The sequence below is a fragment of the Primulina eburnea genome, chromosome 11 (assembly GCF_022965805.1).
Source record: "Primulina eburnea isolate SZY01 chromosome 11, ASM2296580v1, whole genome shotgun sequence".
Taxonomy (NCBI): Eukaryota; Viridiplantae; Streptophyta; class Magnoliopsida; order Lamiales; family Gesneriaceae; genus Primulina; species Primulina eburnea.
This window is the reverse complement of record NC_133111.1, coordinates 1,952,929-1,973,987: the sequence shown is the minus strand read 5'-3', so window position 1 is coordinate 1,973,987 and position 21,059 is coordinate 1,952,929. Positions and strand designations below refer to the sequence as shown.

General features: G+C 43.4%; 2 protein-coding genes across 3 annotated transcripts; both read right to left on the bottom strand.

Moving 5' to 3' along the window:
* Positions 1-2,277: 2,277 nt before the first annotated feature.
* LOC140805221 (uncharacterized) lies at positions 2,278-4,605 on the bottom strand. 2 transcript variants are annotated; one of them, XM_073161456.1, is made up of 5 exons: positions 3,879-4,605; positions 3,492-3,797; positions 3,106-3,394; positions 2,754-2,843; positions 2,278-2,658 (listed from the first exon to the last, which is right to left on the bottom strand). In XM_073161456.1, exons 1-5 carry the CDS (start codon positions 4,155-4,157, stop codon positions 2,525-2,527), a joined length of 1,098 nt encoding a protein of 365 aa, XP_073017557.1. In that variant the 5' UTR covers positions 4,158-4,605; the 3' UTR covers positions 2,278-2,524. The 2 variants fall into 2 exon arrangements, with proteins under 2 accessions (XP_073017557.1, XP_073017556.1); XM_073161455.1 differs by having other exon boundaries at positions 2,288-2,658; positions 3,483-3,797; positions 3,879-4,603.
* Positions 4,606-18,026: 13,421 nt separating this feature from the next.
* On the bottom strand, positions 18,027-21,059 carry LOC140804486 (uncharacterized). Its single transcript, XM_073160526.1, has one exon. The coding sequence runs from the start codon at positions 21,057-21,059 to the stop codon at positions 18,027-18,029; it is 3,033 nt and encodes a 1,010-aa protein (XP_073016627.1).

Here is a 21,059-nt window from a genome sequence, read left to right as displayed (position 1 = left end):
GTAATTAAAAGAAAATATATGATGACTATATGATAACATTAAAGAGCATAAAAAAAGAATTATCGAAATTATTTTAAAATGAATAAAATTCTTTAAATTGGTATAAATTTTGTGTACACCTAATGAGTGTGCCCGATCGCTACATAGAAACGACATATCTAAGTTGATTTATGTGCATTTTATTAGTAGTTAGTCGTAATTCGTTATTTGATGGTTAAGAATGCGTTTGGTTGGATAATAAAGACATGGCCTAAAAGCATTTTTTTATTAAAAAAATAGATTTTTTATTTACAAAAATATATATATATATACACTTTTTTTTAGAATTTTTAATTTTTTTGTTTTTTGTATTTTTCACATTATTCAAACGTCAAAACTGTTTGTTTAAAAGTGATTTAAGCAACATATTATATATCTAAATTTATCTTAAATTTTATTGATTGATTATAATTGGTTGAACAACAATAAGTCAAAGATCATAAAATAAAATAAAAACTAAATAATTTAATTCAAATGAAAAAAAATAATGAGTTGATCAAACCATAAATGATGGAAAATTATGACAGTTTTAAAATTTCAATTTTATTGGCATAACCACCTTAAAGAATAGTTAATAATTTCCTATGGTCGTTGAGCAACCTTCACAGTCCTACTTTTTTTCCTTTTAAAATATAGGGTTTGACGTAAATATACATCACTTTAGAAAAATCGAAAACCACTTGGCCAGATGGAAAATTATCATCACCAGAATATCGAACCATGAACGAAGACTAATAAAAAATTATTAAAAAATTAGTAAAATATATGTGTGCTTTTGAGTCAATTTTAATAATATTTGCAATTAAAAAATAAAATTTTTAAAATAAAATTAATATTTTTTTATGAATAATCTAAATATATCTCACAATTAAAAATAATTGTAATGATGTCTCTGTCTTTAATTATGAGCAATATCCAAAAGTTAGCGATTTCCATTAATTCACATCTTTTTCGAAAAGAGAAGTAATGAAGAATAAAAGAGAGGAAGCAAGGTTCTTTCATTACACTCGAAGGACCACTATTTTAACTTCTATTTATAATATAAAATGTTAACAGTAACTTTACCCAAAAGAACAATTGTTAATAATCGTAACATTTGATATTATTTATGTTAAGCTTTAATCTATTTGTACTTACTTGTGGATTAATGAACTATAATGTGTACAATTATAGTAATCTTCTATTCTTTACCAAGATAAAATATTAAGAACAATATCGTACATCATTATGCAAGCTAAATAAAATTTTAATATATGGTTTCTTCAAAAATTAAAATAAAATTAAACTAAAAACCTGAAATATGCGATAATAGTTTTTTCAAAATATGAAATCAACTCAATAGTTTCTTCAAAAGTATAACTCGTGCCTCATCATGCAAGATAAAGAAAAGCTCCAATTCATTTGTATTGTTCACCAATATCTTTGTTACATCAACTCTTTCATCCAAACTGAATCCTGGAATATTCTTCAGAGATTCAAAATCATTTTTCTTGCATTTGACGCGTCATGTACCTAACCAATCTTTTGTGCAATTTGCTCCAATCAAGAATCATCCTAAAATAATCTCAAGATCGACATAAAAAGATTTACACTTTTTAGAATCGATCTTTTTCTCATTTTCATTACGACCCGCACTACTTCTAGACATCAATCACTTCCAACTAATAGCTAGTAACTTCGTCGTTGACCTTTCCTCTTCCCAGCTGGTTGCTCAGCTTGGTCGGCCGCTAAGCTCAATTGATTTGGAACGCACGCACTATGTTGATCATCTCCCTCTAAACTCTAAAGGAAGCTGATTCTACTCCGTAAAGGTAAAGGAAGCGGATGCCCAATCACTAACCATGGGTATGCGTCCATAACAATGTCAACATCATTTTCGTATTGATAATAATAATATATATATATATATATATATATATATATATTAATAATGTTAATTTTTTTTAAATATAATTCAGTACAAGTTAATTTTATAAGAAAAATCTACATCATATTCATGAAAAATTATTTCTTTTAATTTTAAACATATTATTATTCATTTTCGTTTATTTAATTATGAAACTGTTTCATACTGCCATATGTATTTAAAGATGTAGACGAGAAAGAATTTATACGAAATATAAAACTTGCAGGTAATATTGCAACAAAATACAATAATAATCATCACTTGCCCTTCCTTGGGACTCGGCGATAATAAACAACAATTAATAAAAGTTATATAAACGAACACACCGCATTACTGGACGGAGACAGGAAAAGTAACGTAAATTCAGAACAAAGTAGTAGAAGATTTTAACCGCAACTGGAAATCTTATTTACCCTTCCAAAAAACCATCATCACCTAAAGGCTAAAATGGCTATTCTTTTCGAATCATCTACTTGTCGCTAATCAAAGTTATACTTCATGTATCACACCTTCTAATGAAGTTTCAAATTCCGTAAAAGGATATTCAAAATGGTAAAATATTTGGTGGGTTACGGTTGGTTAGTAGGTCCAATCTCGAGGGAGCTTGGGCTCTTGATCCATCCTTGCTGGTGGTACTGGTCGCAGAGTTCTCCTCTGTTCAGCCGTGGAAACTCTATTTCCATGCTTAAAAGCTGCATTTGTTTCCAAGAAATCTGATAAAAATACTCAGATTCAGTGTAAGTTGAAGATTTCACGCGCTGAAAAACCTTTTTTGCTCAAAAGTTAATGAAGGGTCATTTCACATTACCACTTCTTATAGTAAGGCTCTGTAGATCCATGGATTTTAGATTTAAGTTCAACGCTTGCACCACTCTGTCTGGAAGTAAAACAGGGCATCCTACAAATTAAAAATTTCGAAGTTAAATAAGAACGAGAATATTTTAATAGAAATCGAGAAACAACTGATAAATGACCGGAAGACGGGCGATACGAGATATTTAAACGTATAACCAACAGATGGAAGGATTTTGCCTAATCCAAGAACTAATTGCCACCCAAAATTTCGGCCCCCAAAAATTTAATACTTCAGCAAATATTGTGCACAGGTACGACGACTCTGGAATTTATTGGCGGGTATGTTTGGTGGAAACGATAAAGACCTGTTTTCTTGCGAGTTTCGACCGGGGTGGCTCCCAAGTTTTTGGGCAAGAAAACACCAGTTCCAGTTCTTTTACTTTTGGTTTCGGTTTTTCCAAGAAAAACTGCCTTCATGTCAGAACTACGCTGCCTTCGAGGTTGACAAAGCTGTATATCCGGCCAAGACTCCATGGACACGCTCTGATTTCCTGAACCTTCATTCTTCTTCACATTCCGAACCATCTGTTGGCGAGCTATTTTCTCTTGCTCCCAGTAACTACCCGCTTGTAGCTGCTGTTTCAACTGCTGAAACTATTGCCCGCGAAAAACAATACAAAACAGTAAATAAAATTACGACTTCAAGTTAAAAGGCTGTTTCATGAAAGGGGAAATCTCTTACTTTTGCTGCTTGCAATTGTTGATAGGGAACATGGGATTGATTCGGGTAAAACCCAGAACCCTGACTCAGGTCAGTAGTATCAGGTTTTCTTGAACGAGCAAAGGTCGGTTTTCCAGAACAAAAGGTAGCGTTTTCTTCGATTAATCTCATCCTCGCACGCCTCTCTACACACGCCAACAACGCATGCCATGCAGCAGCATTTGCGCCATCCGGTGGAACAGAAACACGCGAAACGCAGCTCTGCCCGGGCATGCACTCGCAGCCAGTCACGTTACTGCAGAGAGTCGATTGAGGTGAACCAAACAACTTCCAACCCTTCCAAAAACAAAAGATAAAAAAATCAAAATCGAACACAGTTTACAAAAAAAAATACAGATACGAAGTACTCAATCCCACCATGGTGTTTTCAGCAGAGAGGCTTGAGTCTCCAAGAGTAGCGTAAGCAAGTTTATGGGCCAACCCTGTGAGATAGTCATCGTCATCGCTCGCAGTCTCTGCTGAGCCGAAGACTGATTCAGAAGGTGAACTTAGTTCCGAGCTAAAACCAAACGAGTGGACATATCCGTCACGAAAATCATTTAATCTTCTATCAGTTTTGAAACCCATTAAGAGCTCATCGTCGGTCAGAAACTCCGACGGCAGCCAGAAATTCCCTTCGCCAACATGTAGAGCCATGAGAAACGCTACAGTTGGGAATAACAAGAGCCCTAGTTTATTACCTGGTTCTCGGTATTAAAGAAACAGTATAAAGAGAGAGATGCAGTTCAAAATAAGGCTTGCGCAGGTTCCCAACCGGGAGAAAAACCCCAGGGACCCAGCAAGAGGAAAGACCAGAAAAGACGATAGCTTGTGAGAGGTAAAGATAACCGTGGTAGCTTGTAGCGGCCTTTATAATGTAACTTTCTGTGTGATTGAGGCAACTAGGGGGTGGATCGAACCCCTAGGGGTGTATGCTATGCCAAGTGCGGAGGTGGCGCGTGGCTTCCACGCCCAACCGAAGGCGTCGGCGTGGCGCATTCGCCGGGGTGGTGTGAAGCAGTGATGGGCCAGTGTACGAATGAACCGGGGTAAAGCAAAGCCGAAGGGCCTGAAAACTAAGATATCTTTTCTGCAGATAAGCACGGAAAGGGTAATCCCACCTTTTAAAGTTGGTCTACTCCCATCTTTTGTTTTTTTCCTTTTTTTCTTTTTTCACAACCCTAAATCTTTTTTTTTTTTGGTTTTTTAAGTATCTCTTATTGATCATTTCAATTTAATATTAAGTTAATTATACTAAATAAATATTAAAATATATACATCAATATTAATTAAAAAGTTAAAATAAAATTAAGTTAACTAAAAATAAACTTAAAAAGTATAAATATTTTTATTAAATAAAAAATTAAATGAAGATTGATAAAAAGGAGTCTCATAAATATTTAGAAGTATGTCTCTTGTAAGACGGTTTCACGAATCTTTATTTGTGAGACGGGTCAATCTTGCTCATATTTATAATAAAAAGTAATACTTTTGGCGTATAAATAATATTTATTCATTGATCATTTAAATAGAATATATGTCTCAAAAAATTGATATGTAAGACTATCTTGCATGATATAAGTTTTTGTGAATATTTGGTTGATAAGATATTTGACGGATGAGAATTTTGATTGACGATTTAGACAAGTAGACCAACAAATGTCCATGTGACTAGGGGTGGGTACGGTACGGTATACCATACCGAACTACGGTACCGTATACCGTACCGAAAATACCGGTATGAAATTTTTTCATACCGATATCGATACCGAAAATTCGGTATACCGCACATGCGGTATACCGAATTTTCGGTATGAAAAAAACTCATACCGGTACCGTACCGACACCGAAAATTTTGTCGGTATACCGAAAAAATGTCGGTATACCGAAAATATTTTCGGTATACCCACATTTTTTTGGTATACCGAACTTAAATTTAAAAAATAATAATAATAAAAAATTATTTTCGGTATTTCGGTATATACCGAAATACCGAAAAAAAAATTATTTCATACCGATACCGATACCGAAAATTTCGGTACGGTATGATACCGTACCGAAATTTTCGGTATACCGATTTTTTCGGTAAGTTCGATATTTTTTTCGGCACGATTTTTCGGTATTTCGGTATTTCGATATTTTTTCCCACCCCTACATGTGACTACGAAAGCTTGTATAATATTTCAGTAGAGTGTGGGATTTATATTTTAGGGTGTAATTATTGAATATAAGTTATAAAACAAGTAGATGAACTACTGATAATTAATCATTTTATAGCTTTTGTAACATTTTTTTTAAAACTCGGATTATTATATATGGAATATATTGCTTTTAAGTACTCTCCCAGCTCTATTATTGTCTCCTGACTCCTTTCAGCCTATTATATTCCTAATTCCTATTCTAATCAGTCTATCTGTAAATGACTATACAATGGAGACTGTCCACAAATTGTAATTTATAAAAAAAATAGTGGAGTTTTATATAACTTTTAGGGCAACTCCAACCCTTCGGTGCAAAATTTTTATTTTTTTTATTTTATTTAATTTTTAATTTTTTTATAAATAATTAAAAAAATTAAATTTTTTTATAAATAATTAAAAAAATTAAAATTTAATAATATCTAATTCATTATTTTAATGACAACACCATAACTATCAACAACTATTATAAAAGACAAAAACTTGTGTGAGATGGTCTCACGAATTGTGAGATAGATATCTTATTTGGGTCATCCATGAAAAAATATTATTTTTTATGCTAAGATTATTACTTTTTATTGTGAATATTAGTAGGGTTGATCTATCTCGTTGATAAAAATTCGTGAGACTATCTCTCACAAGAGATCATCTACTTTTATAATTTTGTATGAAAATAATAAAAATAAATTATATAGCCCGTATGAGCTTAGCTCAGTTGGTCAGCAGCAGTGAATCTTGGAGCAATGACCAGGGATCGAGTCTCGCAAGCGGCAGTGTGGGAGTTAAATTCCCTCCAATGAGGGGGAGCTTCTTGTGCGCGGCGTAGCATAATGTCTAGCTGCTGTTGATTGGTTGAGTCACCATGATTTACTTCCTCTCATAATCCTGTCGAACCATGGATGAGAGACGTTTAAGGTGAACGAGCTCACCTTTTGAGCAATAAAATACATTATATAAACACCTGAAATCGAAAGCAAACCAAAAAATTTTAATAATAAAATAATGCGAAATGCACAAGAAATCGAAATCAAGTGTGGGAAGTGTGCTCCGGATTTTTTTTTTCAGAATTGAACAGAGAGAATCTTGAGGTGATAGTACAGTCCAACGTGGCGACGGAGAGGTTAACGCAGACACGGTAGCTCAACTGCCTGCCTGTCTTCGGGGAACGATTTGTCCGTTTGTTTTAACGGCCGTCCTTTTCAACCCCGTCATTTTCACTGCCGGCGCTCGCTTCCTACCTTTTCTCGTGGACCCGAATCACCTTATTAAGCTGGATTGAATTTATCAGGTCATTTATAGTTGGGTTATATGAATAACGACTTTTAAAAAAAATAAAAAACAAAATATAATCTCAATTCCATTTTTTCAATTTATCGACAAAAATAGTAAACTTATAATCAAGTTTGGTTACTGAAATGCTATTCTTGGAACATTATCTCAAGATTGTAACTAAATATCAACATTTATCAATAGGTAAAAATTTGTGTGAGGCGATTTTACGGGTCGTATTTTTTTATACGGATCTCTTATTTGGGTTATCAATGAAAAAATATTATTTTTTATGCTAAGAGTATTACTTTTTATCGTGAATATCGGTAGGGTTGATCCGTCTCACAGATAAAAATCCGTGAGATCGTCTCACAAAATACCTATTCTAGAATATATGGAATTCATTGATTATTCATTAGACTATGTATTAACAAATATTGTCGTTAAATGGACTGTTAGAATTAATGGTGGGGCAAAATTATTAACCTACTCGGACTAAAAATTATTGAAATTGAGTCACTTAAATTAATATTAAATTAATCTAAAAAGTAAAAAACCCTACATTATTTTTGGGCAAGTATTATAATTAGAGAATTTCCACTTGCAATTATTAAACGTGATTCCACCTGATGTCAACCGGGCAAATCGGGTGGTAGCCGGGTGGGCGATTTGCCAAGTCGAGTGTTTAGATATATATGCGAACGTTAATACGAGCTACTGATGGCCCAGGGTGGTTGAGCTCCCTGTCACCTGAATGACAACGCCCGGGATGATTTGAGTAGTAACCCTGAAACCACAGAATGTTAGGGGAGCGCCGGAAGTTGTTCCGGCGCATCCACTCCGACGCTCAAGTCAGTGATGTACGCAAAGGAAAACTTCGAAAGTAAGACTATTTGTGAGTGCTTGTGAGTATTCAGAGAAGAGTCGATACCTCTGTGAAACACCAACGGAGGGTACTTATAGATGAAGCTGGTGGATAACTTGCCCGTAAAGTTCGGATGGTGGTCCATGACTTGAGATCATGGGCCACGTTGCAAAGTGGTGGGCCATGTACTGGGAGTGGACTTGGTCATGGAGTGTGGGAGGATGGGCTCAGTGATGTCCGGAAGACGTGGTAGTCAGAACGTGTCTCTTCCCCGGATATCTTCCACCCGGGTGCTTCGGAGGTACTTTTCGGACCGGGAAGTTTTTACCCCGGGTATTGGCTAATTATTCACTGGGCGGTGGCTCGCCAAGTAGTTCATTGGGAATTCTTCAGATTACTGAGTGCACAACTTGCCGGGCGTCTGAAGATCCGGAATCCCGTTTTTCACCCCGGTTTAATGAAAGTAATTGCATTTTGATATTTTCTCCCTGCTCTAATCTTGCCCAAGTTTGAGGACCTCTCGGGTCAGGGTCTGTATCCGGGGCCCGGGTTCCCTTGGGGCATCACCACTCCCTCCTAAAAAAGTCGGGCTAGAGTCTGTCTCGCTGTCCCGATTGGTACAAAGCAGTTCTCTTGGTGATAGCGGAGTCTTCTAGAATCCTACAAATGTGGATATCATCGCTAATGCTGTCGTAAGCCCTAAGATTCAAACTTATCCGCAATGTTTCGCGTTTCGAAGACTGTTATGATATCTCGATATTTACGCCTGTCTTTTCGCCTGCTCGGTGCAACTTCCAATACTCATCTCAACCGTTGATATATTCGGGAATTGATGATCGTGATACACTCCTCCTTCCTATATATATACATATGGTGTCCTCCCACCCTTCCACTATCCCTTGCCGATTACTTCCATAGATATGGCCGGTGCCAGCAACTCCAGAACTCCAGGGATGCTTGAAGCCCTTAGGGAGCCCAACCTGGAAGTCCAAAAATCCCTCATAGAGGACGAAGTGCTTAACGAAGTTCTCAGATATTGGGAAAAGCTTCAAGAACTGAAACTTTTCTACGATTCTGGGGGAGCCGTCACCCCGGCCCTGGTATCCAAACTAAGGAAAGTGCGCCAACAACTACACATAGCTGAGTGGGTGGACATCTTCACTGATGGCCGTGTATATCAACTAATGCTTCGGAAGGAATTGAAGCTCCTGAAGAACATTCTTGGTTCTCCTATCTTCATGCAAGGCTCCCCTCCCCCGCTGTCTGCTTGGTTGAAGATACGAATAATTGTAATAGAAGAGAAATATGACGATGTAATGCGTGCCAATGTATATGGTTAAATACAGCTTTATCTCGGTTTCTTTCTCTGTCACTGTTCGAATATGACCATTTATGAATCTCTCAACTGATATATCACAAACTGTATACCATTATCTAATGAGATGACTCACTGGAATTACCACACCTAATACCTCCCGAGACATTAACACAAACGCCGGGGCCACGTGTCTCCCGGGCTTCACAAAATGCCGGTAACCTAAGACTCCCGACCCCTGGTATGGTGTCACCACCACACCCTTCTGATTTTTAACCTTAAAATCTCATGGAGAGACGTTTCATTTTCCGAGGCAATGATGACACCGCGACATTGATATTTGTTCACATCCCTCCCCCTGATCGTAACAACTTACGAGGCGTTTACTGACCATATACGTATTCTTAGACCAACGGCGGCGCTTAACTTTTTCGCTACATAAATGCGCAGTCGTTTGGTAAAGACGGGAACTCTTCGGCTTCCCCGTATTCAGTACCCTTTGCCTATAAATAAGCAGATGCAGGTGAGGTGAACAACATTTCAAGATGCCGAGTTCAAGCGAATCCACTGTCTGCAGCCGCCCTTACGGCCCTTTGCCCCCCTCAACGCGCGCTCGCCTGAACTCGTTGAAGAGGACTATCGAGGAGTTCATCCATTTGAAAGTCATGTCCACTCGGCGTAAGATTCATGATCTTGTACGCTCCCACCAGGAGGGCCTGGCCTTCACCCGGCCGCAGAGAGCACTGGCGAGGAGATACAAGCGGGAATTTCACGTGGCGCGCGTGGCAGAGCTAGCCACTGATCAGGTCCTGCTGCAGGCAATGCTGCGGAAGGAAAGGAATCAACTGAACAAGCTTGCTGCGACCGAGTCCCTTGCCAATCTCCCACTCCCTGAATTGCACCACTGGATGTCTGCGTGGCAATCTCGTGTAGACTCTAGGATGTCAGCTGTAATACGGCGCCGGTTCCATTAATAATATTCTATTTCGCGTATGTTTGTATTTTCTTCAAACTTCACTGGCTTTTAAGATAAAATACTGAGGTCTAAACCTCCTGAACTTAAAGTTATATGCCAGGGCCTTAAACCTCCTGGGCTTAAGATAATAACACGCCGGGGCCTTAAACCTCCCGGGCTTAAGATAATAACATGCCGGGGCCTTAAACCTCCCGGGCTTAACATAATAACATGCCGGGGCCTTAAACCTCCCGGGCTTAACATAATAACATGCCGGGGCCTTAAACCTCCCGGGCTTAATATAATAAGATGCCGGGGCCTTAAACCTCCCGGGCTTGAGATAATAACATGCCGGGGCCTTAAACCTCCCGGGCTTAACATAATAACATGCCGGGGCCTTAAACCTCCCGGGCTTAATATAATAACATGCCAGGGCCTTAAACCTCCCGGGCTTTAATATGGTAAGATGCCGAGGCCTTAAACCTCCCGGGCTTGAGATAATAACACGTTGGCTCTCTTCTCGGAATGTTACTCAGACCGCCCTGATGACACGTGCCCCTCTCTCTCATCCGAACGGTCGGAGATGTTCCATATTCCGAGGAGCCGATCAGTCTGACACCCTCATGATTACACGTCCTTTCACCTGCCCTGCACAGCTGACAAGGTGCATCCCGTTCGTCCGTATCCATTCAGATCAATGGCGGAGATCCACGATCCAGGTGTATTCTTCTGAACCCATGCGGGCCTTTGGATTACGGCTAGATCTACGGCCCAGATCGTTTCCCCGTTCCTATATATATGTCTCCTTCTCCATCACTCCTTACTCTTTAGCAAACTCAAGCTCTCGCGTCTCGAAACTCTGCACAACCTCCGCTGCATCCTCGACGTCCCGACCACTATTTTTCTTCAACAACAATCCTTGTAAGTCCCTTTCTTTGTCATGTCTTCTTCTCATACTTCTTCTACATCGGGTAGGATCTACCACGGCTCCTCGGAATTTGAGGAAGAGGCCCTGCTTGATAGCCCATCAGTTTCTGCTTCTCCCATTTCTACTTTCCGCCCCCAAAATCCAATTTCCTCTCCTCCTCCCAAAAAACTAAAATTTTCCCATGGGGCTGGGTCTTCAAGCTTCCAGAAGAAAGAGAAGAAGGCAACTTCTTCAAAACCCTCAGCCCGGGTTGCTTCTTCTCCAGCCCAGGCTGCTGCTACTGGCCCCTTGCCGTGGTTTTCCACCATGGCCAGCTCCCTTCGAGCCAAATCAGCCGAGGAGATCCGTCTTCTTGGCTCCATCCCTCCTAATTTTGACATCATCATCCCGGGCCCTAGCAACCGGGCTGACCAACCACCAGAAGGGTGTCTAACCTTCTTCCGAGACCAGGTGGCTAATGGTCTCCGGTTTCCCCTCCACCCCTTCTTTGTCGGGATATCCTCCCTGCTGGGTATTTCCCTTAACCAATTCCATCCTAATGCTATCAGGATGATGACTTGCTTTTTTACTCTTATTTCTATGTACCCTGACATATCCCTTGAGCCTTCCCTTTTCAATTTTTTCTTTATCTGTTATATTGGCGATTACGCCTTTTCCTTCAAGACCCGGTCTCACCACAAACTTTTCGGAGATATCCCTTCCTCCGTCAAGGATTGGAAACGCCGGTTCTTTTATATCCGTCTTCCCCGTCTTCCCGAGTGCCCGGCTGGGTTTATTTCTGCCCTCCCCGCTCAGCCCGGTCTCCCAGAAAATTACCGCACCCTAGACTCTTACACCCTGAGCGAGGAGGTGGTGGGAGGAAAAGTGTATAGCTCCTCCGCCCTCCTTAGTGAAAAGCTCCTGATGGCCTTCGGGCTGAGTCCCAGGATAGAGGACCCTACCGATCGCATCATCGAGGAGTTTGACCCCTCCCGCTCCGGTAGGTTTCCTCTGCTTGCCATTTATATTTCCTTACTTACCTTACGCTTTACCTGTTTTTAATGGGTTGTTCCCTGGTATAATTTCTTTTGCAGAAACCGAGATGAAAGAGGCCTTCATCCAAAAAATAGCTGAGGAAAAGGCCGCTAAAAAGGCTGCCCGGAAAGCTGCTGCTGCTGAGAAAAGGGCCCGAGAGCATCAGGGGTCTTCATCCCGGGTGGCCACTGAAGGCCCGGTCGAGGAGAGGCCGGTACTCCAAGTGCCTGCTACAAAGGAGACCCCAGCTCCTGCCGAGGTTACCGGGCCCTCGGAACACGGGGTTATTATAATTGAGGAGGGGGACAAGTCTCCGGACCAGCCCCTTCTGACTGTCAGGAAAAGGAAAGCTGCCCGGGAGCTGGTTCGTGTTGAGTCCCGGGTGATTACCCATATGGTTCAGGGGTCTGGGCCCGTCCCCCCGGTGTCCCCCGATGGGTCCTCTCAGGTCCTTCCTGCCACCACTACTCCTCCTGCAATGCCCGGGACTATATTTTCGGCCGGGAGCTCGAAGATGGGCTTCCAAATACTGAAGCGGGTGGTGACTCCTGCCGAGGAGACTATCCTACAGGCTTCGAAGGCCGGGGATCTCATGCTGGAGAGCTTTAACCTCGCGCTGGCTGTATGCTCTCTCCCCTTACTTCTGCTTCTTTGCTTTACTGGTAATACTTTTCCTTATGTGATTTTTGCTTATTCACAGAGCGGGCAGCTGGCCAGGGTGGCTTTTGAGAAGATGAGTGCCCTGCAAGAGAGCACAGAGGCCCGGGTCACCTCTGCCACCGCTCTTCATGAAGGTTCCCTGGCCCGCATTGCTGAACTTAAAAACCTCCATGCGGGGGAACTACGGGGCCAGGAAGATACAATCAATGTCTTGCAGGGCCAGATCGGAGAAGCCCGGGCAGAGATCTTTTCGCTGAAGGCTTTACTGGAGAAGACGGAGGCCCGAGCTGAAAAGCTAGATTTGGATGCCCGGGACGCTCTGGATAATTTCGTGCTGGCCACCGAGAGGGTGAGTGAACTGGAGGCGAATCTTGCAGCTCGGGCCACCTTAGAAGAGGAGTGGCGGGTTGCTTTTCTTGCTACTGCGGAATTCCAGCAGCTGGTGACTAATAAAGCCTTTCCGTATTTCAAGGCGGGCTTTAATAAATGTAAGGGGCAAGTGAAAGAAGCAGGTCTACTGCCTCCGGAGAAGAAGAGCCTCCTAGACTTAGTCCGGGCTGCTAGCTCCCTGCCGGAGGACGGTGCAGAGATCCCGGATGAGGAAGAGTCCGAGGTGGAGGAGGACTCAGAGCCTGAGACTGCCCCTTAGATTTTTGTTTATTTTTCTTCTTACGGTAGTTGTAATAATTTCTCTTTTAATGGATTTTCTCATTCATCCGTGTGTCTTTGTTTTATCTCTGTTAATAATAAGAATTGCAGGGAAACTAGGGCATGGTATCACCCGGGCCTTTAATAATAAACTGAAGGGAAAGCCGGGGCGTGGTGCCACCCGGGCCCTCAATAATAAATTGGAGGGAAGCCGGGGCATGGTACCACCCGGGCCCTTAATAATAAACTGAAGGGAAAGCCGGGGCGTGGTGCCACCCGGGCCCTTAATAATAAATTGAAGGGAAGCCGGGGCATGGTACCACCCGGGCCCTTAATAATAAACTTGAAGGGAAAGCCGGGGCGTGGTGCCACCCGGGCCCTTTAATAATAAACTGAAGGGAAAGCCGGGGCGTGGTGCCACCCGGGCCCTTAATAATAAATTGAAGGGAAGCCGGGGCATGGTACCACCCGGGCCCTTAATAATAAACTGAAGGGAAAGCCGGGGCGTGGTACCACCCGGGCCCTTTATAAATTGTTTGAGGGGAAGCCGGGGCATGGTACCACCCGGGCCCTTTATAATAAATTGAAGGGAGGCCGGGGCATGGTACCACCCGGGCCCTTTAAAATAAACTTTCCTGAAGCTTGCTTTTTATTGCCAAGTATTTACAAGGGATTTACAAAAACTTCTAAGGAAAATATTTCTTAAGATGGAAAGCATTCCAGGGCCTTTTGAGAGGACGGCTGTAAGGCTCGAGAATTGTCAATTGGCATTGATGTGAGACTTGAAACCATGAGAATGCATGACATATAGAGTGGAATTTTTGAAGCATGGCCGAAGCCACACCGCACCCGCGGTGTTAGAGATACAGCATCCGCGGTGCATTGAGAGGAAATTGAGGGAAATGTGCGAACAGACACCGCACCCGCGGTGCTAGCACGACCGCACCCGCGGTGTGAGACCGCACCCGCGGTCATGTAAGGACCGCACCCGCGGTCTAAGTGCTACATTTTTGGATGAACTCGCCGTGAGCATAGTGCACCCGCGCTCTTGAGACACCGCACCCGCGGTCTGCATGCGAAATTGCCACCTTCGATTTTGGTCTTGACACATGGCATGAGGTATATATATGTTATGTTGACACATCACTCCTTCATTCTTCAGAATTCAGAACCGAGAGCTCCCAAGAAATCCTTCAAGTTTCTTCATGCTAAAAAGTAGAATTATGCAAGAGTTGTTCATCCGATTTTAATTCTGAGGTAAGATTTGTGTTCCTTGCATTGAAGGCTACAAAGTGACGTAAGTTTGATATAATTCCAGCATGATTCAGATTGTGGATGTTGGGGAACTTATGATTTTGTTGCGAATATGTGTTCTTGATATGCTAAGCATCGTAGAAACGTAAACGGATTGAATTACGGATGTCGTATGCTATAGGTTCAATTTTCCAGCATGTATTATGTGAAGATTATGCAGAATTTGGTATACATGTTTGTATTGGATGAGATTATGAGTTATTGAGATTGATTATGATATTGTTATGTTGAGATTGAGTTGGCCGGTATTGAGAAATAAGTCGTTACGCCGTTGAATTGTATTGAAATCAGTTACAGATTTGTACATTGAGTTAGTTGAGATGCTTGTTGATAGAGTGTGTCTACACATTTCCATTTCAGATTATATTGGTTATTGTGAACTCGAGTCGTCGACTGCGACACCGACGATTCGACAAGAAAGGTATAATTCATGTGGTCACGGGATTGCACAACTCGATTCAGATTTGATACGAGTTTCCCTAAATCACATACTAGATAGTTATTACATTGATTATGTAATGTTTCGTTTATTGATTTATATTCGAGTCTTGAGATAGGAGAGATTGGCAGACTTGCCAAAACTAGACGTTTCGGTGTATCGACGCATAGAAACAGATTTGTTATATGTGTAGACCCTCGATACAGAGTTGACCGAAGTCTAGGAATAAGACGTACCGTTGCCCCGAGTGGCTGGGTAGGTGACAGACCGTCTTATTCACACCGGGATCCCTAGATTAGAAAAGAGTCGAGTCAAGATTTGAATTGTGGAATACAGATTTGTATTCTTCTACATGTTTAGATTTATATTCATGTTACTTGTTACATATGCTATGCTTTTGTACATGATTATTACATTGCATGCATACATGTTTTATACTGGGATATGTTCTCACCGGAGTTATCCGGCTGTTGTCGTGTCTGTATGTGTGCATGGCAACAGGTGGGGCAGGATCAGGGTCACGACGAGGATGAGAGAGTTGAGTTGATAGCGTGGTGATGCCGGGTGTAGTAGCAGATTACCAGTAGTTTCTGTTTAGATTTGAACTACTTGTATTTGAGATTCGAACACTAGTGTATGATTGTACCAGACAGATATGTATGTACATTATGTTGTTTATTTCAGTTAACGACATGTTATGCTTTATCTATACATTTGAATTAATGTTAAAAGCAAATTTTTGACCCACATTTTCGAACAAAGATCCAATTAAATCCCAAAAGAATTGAGTTAGAGCCCGGGTCCCCACAACGGCCTTGCCCATCTTCAAGATAATAAGTGCTTGAGCTAACTTTGCGCACCACCTTGTAAGGACCTTCCCATCGGGCCTCAAGCTTGCCAACATCTCCAGCCGGATTTGCTTTTTTCAGGACCATATCTCCTATCTGGAATTCCCGATGTCGGACCCTTTGGTTATAAGTTTTCATCACCCGACGCCGATAAGCCTCCATTTTGATTGCCGCTCTTTCTCTCCTTTCTTCAATGAGATCGAGTTCATTGGCCCGGGCCTTATCATTATCCTCCGGATATGCGTGCACCCGGGTTGAGGTTTGCCCGATCTCGGCCGGGAGCACTGCTTCAGAACCATACACCAGGCTGAATGGTGTTTCCCCAGTAGCCGTTCGAGGTGTGGTACGGTATGCCCAAAGAACACTGGGCAACTCTTCTACCCAGTCTTTTCCAACTCCGTATAATCGAGCTCTGAGTGCCTGGACAATAGTGCGGTTGGTTACCTCAGTCTGCCCATTGGCTTGTGGGTAAGCAACTGAGGTAAAAGCCTGAGTAATCTTCATCTCCTCGCACCAAGCCCTGACTTTATTCCCCTGGAATTGCCTGCCGTTGTCAGATATAAGCTTTCGGGGAATCCCGAACCTGCAGACAATATTTTTCCATAGGAATTTAAGAACCTCTCCCTCCGTGATTTTAGCCAGGGGCTCTGCTTCCACCCATTTAGAGAAGTAATCAATCCCTACGAGCAAAAATTTTTTTTGAGCTCGGGCCACAGGGAAGGATCCCACGATATCCAGGCCCCACTGATCAAAAGGGCAAGAGGCCCGGATAGGCTTCATCAGGGCAGTTGGGTGGTGATTAATGTTGCTATACCTTTGGCATCCCTCACATGAGCGGACCACCCGGGCAGAATCTTGATGCATAGTAGGCCACCAGAATCCAGCGAGCAAAGCCTTCCTAGCCAGGGAGGTTGCTCCAAGATGATCTCCGCAGCAGCCCTCATGAATCTCCCTTAGAACATAAATGGACTCGTCCCCGGAGATACACTTGAGAAGGGGACCTTGGAAAGACCGCCGGTATAGGATGTCATTGATCACAACAAAACGAGATGCTCTCTTTTTGATTTGACTGGCCTCCTTGGCATCCTCGGGTAGATGGGACCGGGAGATGTAGTCAAGGATGGGGGTGGCCCAATCATCTTCCCGGGTTTTAGGAGGCTCGGTATCCACTGAGGATACCAGGCTAGTGTGGTAAGATATACCCGGTTCCCGATAGTCAGTAAGTGAAGCCGCCATTTTTGCCAGGGCATCGGCTTCAGTATTTTTCTCTCGGGGAATCTGCTCTACGCTCCAATCTATGAAATATGCTGATAACTCCCTGATGATAGTCAAGTATTTTACAAACTTCTCCTCCCGGACCTCATACGCTCCCTTTACTTGTTGGGCTACCAACTGCGAATCTGTATAAATAATGACCCGAGTAGCTCCAGCATTCCGGGCTGCTTTTATCCCGATGATAACGGCCTCATACTCTGCTTCATTGTTGGAGGCCCGGAAGTCCAACTTAACTGCCAACTGTATTTTTTCCTCGGTGGGTGATATCAATAGTACTCCCACCCCGCTGCCATCTTTGCCGGAAGCCCCGTCTACAAATATCCTCCAAATTCCCTCGATATCGGGGACAATCATCTCAGTGATAAAATCTGACAAGGCCTGGGCTTTAATCGCCTTCCGGGGTTGGTACTCGATGTCATACTCTCCCAATTCTACAGTCCACTTTACCAGCCTTCCCGAGATCTCTGGCTGAGTCATGATTCTCCCGAGAGGGGTATTGGTCAGCACCGTGATAGGATGAGACAAGAAGTACGGGCGAAGTTTTCGTGCTGTAATTATCAGGGCCAGAGCCACCTTCTCTACTTCGGTATATCTAACCTCGGGCCCTTTGAGTGCGTGACTCACATAATAGACCGGCCTTTGATCAGTACCTTCTTCTCGGATCAGTACAGAGCTGACAGCATATTCGGTAGCCGAAAGGTACACCCAAAGTTTCTCTCCGGGTCCAGGCTTCTCAAGGACAGGGAGCCCGGCTAGGTGATTCTTCAATTCTTTGAAAGCCTTCTCACATTTTTCATCTCAGCCAAACTCTTTGGCTCTCCTTAGGGCTTGGAAGAAAGGGTAACTCCGGTGTGCAGATCGAGAAATAAAGCGTGATAAGGCGGCGATTCTCCCTGTGAGCCTCTGTACATCCTTGACTGATTTTGGGGATGCCATTTCAGTAATAGACCTGACTTTCTCCGGATTGACCTCAATTCCTCTCTCGGTGACCATGAACCCAAGGAACTTGCCACTCTTAACTCCAAATGTGCATTTGGCTGGGTTTAACCTCACCCCATACTCTCGGAGAGTAGAAAAAGTCTCTTCGAGGTCTGGGATGAGCTCATTGTGTGCCCGAGATTTCACCAAGATATCGTCTACGTAAACCTCGATATTCCGCCCGGCTTGCTTGGTGAATATCTTGTCCATCAATCTTTGATATGTAGCCCCGGCATTTTTTAACCCAAAGGGCATGACCACATAGCAAAAGGTTCCTCCCGAGGTAATGAAGCTAACCTTCTCCTGATCTTCCCGGGCCAAGGGGATCTGATGGTACCCCTGGTAGGCATCCATGAAGCACAGCAATTCATACCCCGATGTCGAATCCACCAGTTGATCAATCCGGGGTAGGGGATAGCAGTCTTTTGGGCAGGCTTTGTTTAGATCCCTGAAGTCAACACACATCCTCCATTTGCCAGCTGATTTGGGTACCAAGACTACATTGGATAGCCAGGTGGGAAACTGGATTTCTCTAATCAGCCCGGCCCTCAATAGTTCCCCCACTTGATCGGTAATTACTTTATCCTTCTCGGGACCGAAGTGTCTCTTCCTCTGCTTTACTGCCCGAGAACCCGGGATGATATTTAACTTGTGCTCTGCTACGTGGGGGGAGATTCCTATCAATTCTGATGAGGACCATGCGAAGATATCCGCATTCTTTGCTAGGCACTGTAGTAATTGAGCCCGGGTCACTGGCTCAAGATCCCGGGCTATCTTTGTTGTTTTCAAGGGCTGCCCGGGTAAGATGCTTACTTCCTCCTGCTCCTCCCCTTCCACCATGTATACCTGTTGGATAGAGTGCACCTCCTCCTTCCCTGGTCTCCTACTCTCTCCACTTCGTCGGGCTCTTTTATTTTCAACTTTGACGGTTTCCGCATAGCACTTGCGGGAAGAGGGCTGATCTCCCCTTACTTCTCCAACTCTGTTCCCCACCGGGAACTTTAACTTCTGATGGTAAGCCGAGGCTATAGCTCGGAGAGCGTTCATAGCCGGCCTGCCTAAAATGATATTGTAAGAGGTAGGAGCACTTACCACCGTGAAAACCGTCATCACCGTCTTCCTGAGCTCCTCAGCTCCTATTGTGAGGGGCAAGGTGATTTCCCCCCGGGGGTAAACTGTGTGGCCAGCAAATCCGAATAATGCCGTTTCCACTGGCTGCAACTGGTAGCCCTCCAAGTCCATCTGATCCAAGACCTCCTGGAAAATAATGTTCACCGAGCTTCCTGAATCGATGAAAATCCGGCGGATGTCATAATTTGCCACCTTCGCTTGGATGACCAGGGCATCATTGTGTGGGAGGCTGACTCCCTGCAGATCCCAGGGACCAAAACTGATCACCGGCCCCTCATCCCTCCCTACATCCTCCACTCCAAAACTCTCTTGTCGGGAATGTGCTTTCCTGGCCCGGTTGGAATCTCCATCCGTTGATCCCCCCGAGATCATTTTAATCACCCCAAGGGTGGGCGACCCTCCTCCGTCCCTGTTTTCCCGACCACGAGACGTTTGACCGATATTATCTTTTTTTTCTTGTCTGACCTGGCCTTTATCCCCCGGTTTGTACCCTGCATCTTTATTTACCCACGGGAGCCCCCGGGGCTTCTTTGTTAACTGTGTCTGCTCCCCGGGGCCCGACTGGGAAGGGGCCCGTTTCAGTCGTCGGCACTCACTTGTGCTGTGAGCACATTCTCCATGATAGGAGCACATCTTGGGAGCGTGTGGCAGGGTTGGAGGTGACCGATATAATTTGGGTCCCTGATCACCGCTGCAAAGATGGACTCCTTCATCCCTGCGCGGCTTCATGGGGGCGTATCTAGAGAAACGCCTGAGATTATTTCCCCGGGCGTTGTCCTCAGCTTTCCCGACTCGATCATTTCTTTCTCGACGGGTGGACTCCCTCTTCTGCCGTTGCGCTTCCTCCATGTTTATGTACTTTTCTGCTCGGGACAGCAGATCCTCAAAATTCCCGGGCTGCTTTTTCACCAAAGACCTGAAAAAATCTCCCTCCTTGAGTCCCTGAGTGAACGCTGTAGTTTTGGTTTCAGGAGCACAAGCCGGCACCTCCAGGGATGCTTTATTGAACCGGCGAATGTACGCCCGAAGAGATTCATCACCTGATTGCTTTACCTCGAATAAGCTAAAGGCAGTCTTCTTATACCTCTTGCTGCTGCTAAAATGGTGCAAGAAAGTGTCTCTGAAACCTGCAAAAGATTGTATGCTCCGGGGTTTCAACTTTTCAAACCACCTCTGGGCAGAGTCCACTAAGGTGGTGAGGAACACCTTGCACTTGATTTTGTCAGAGTAGCAATGTAACATGGCCATATTCTCAAACCGGGTGAGATGCTCGTTAGGGTCTGAGTTTCCATCATACTCCCGTATTTTGGTAGCTTTGAAATGAGCTGGGAGGGGCTCACTCACAATCTCCAGGGAGAAAGGGCATCCCTGGGAAGCATCCGGGGCTGAAACCTGAGATGACCCTGCTTTAGCTTCCAACTCTTTCACTTTCTTCTTTAAATCTTCTAGCTCCTGGACCATAGAAAAGGTAGGAGCTTTGGAAAATGCCTGGGAATTCTCTTCTCGGTCTCTTTCTTTTTCAAGAGGAGACTCTCCCATTGCCTCATTTTCCTTTGAATGACTGGGTTCAGGTAGGCCCCTTTCGGCGAGGGCTTTTTGGACCGCAGCAGCTATCAACTGAGCCAACTCCTCTGGGAGGTGACTGGGCAACGAATTTTCTTGACCTCCTTCCGGATTTTGAGGACCAGAGTGGTTCCCCGTAGTTTTACGAGTGGTAACCAT

Bases quoted from the DNA above. Each gene is read 5' to 3' on its own strand.
- LOC140805221 (XM_073161455.1), bottom strand. From the start codon at position 4,157: ATGGCTCTACATGTTGGCGAAGGGAATTTCTGGCTGCCGTCGGAGTTT. The intron at 3,395-3,482 runs GTAAGAGATTTC...CGCGGGCAATAG, and splicing joins AACAATTGCAAGCAGCAAAA to TTTCAGCAGTTGAAACAGCA. The intron at 2,659-2,753 runs GTAATGTGAAAT...TATTTTTATCAG, and splicing joins GAGCCTTACTATAAGAAGTG to ATTTCTTGGAAACAAATGCA.
- LOC140804486 (XM_073160526.1), bottom strand. From the start codon at position 21,059: ATGGTTACCACTCGTAAAACTACGGGGAACCACTCTGGTCCTCAAAAT.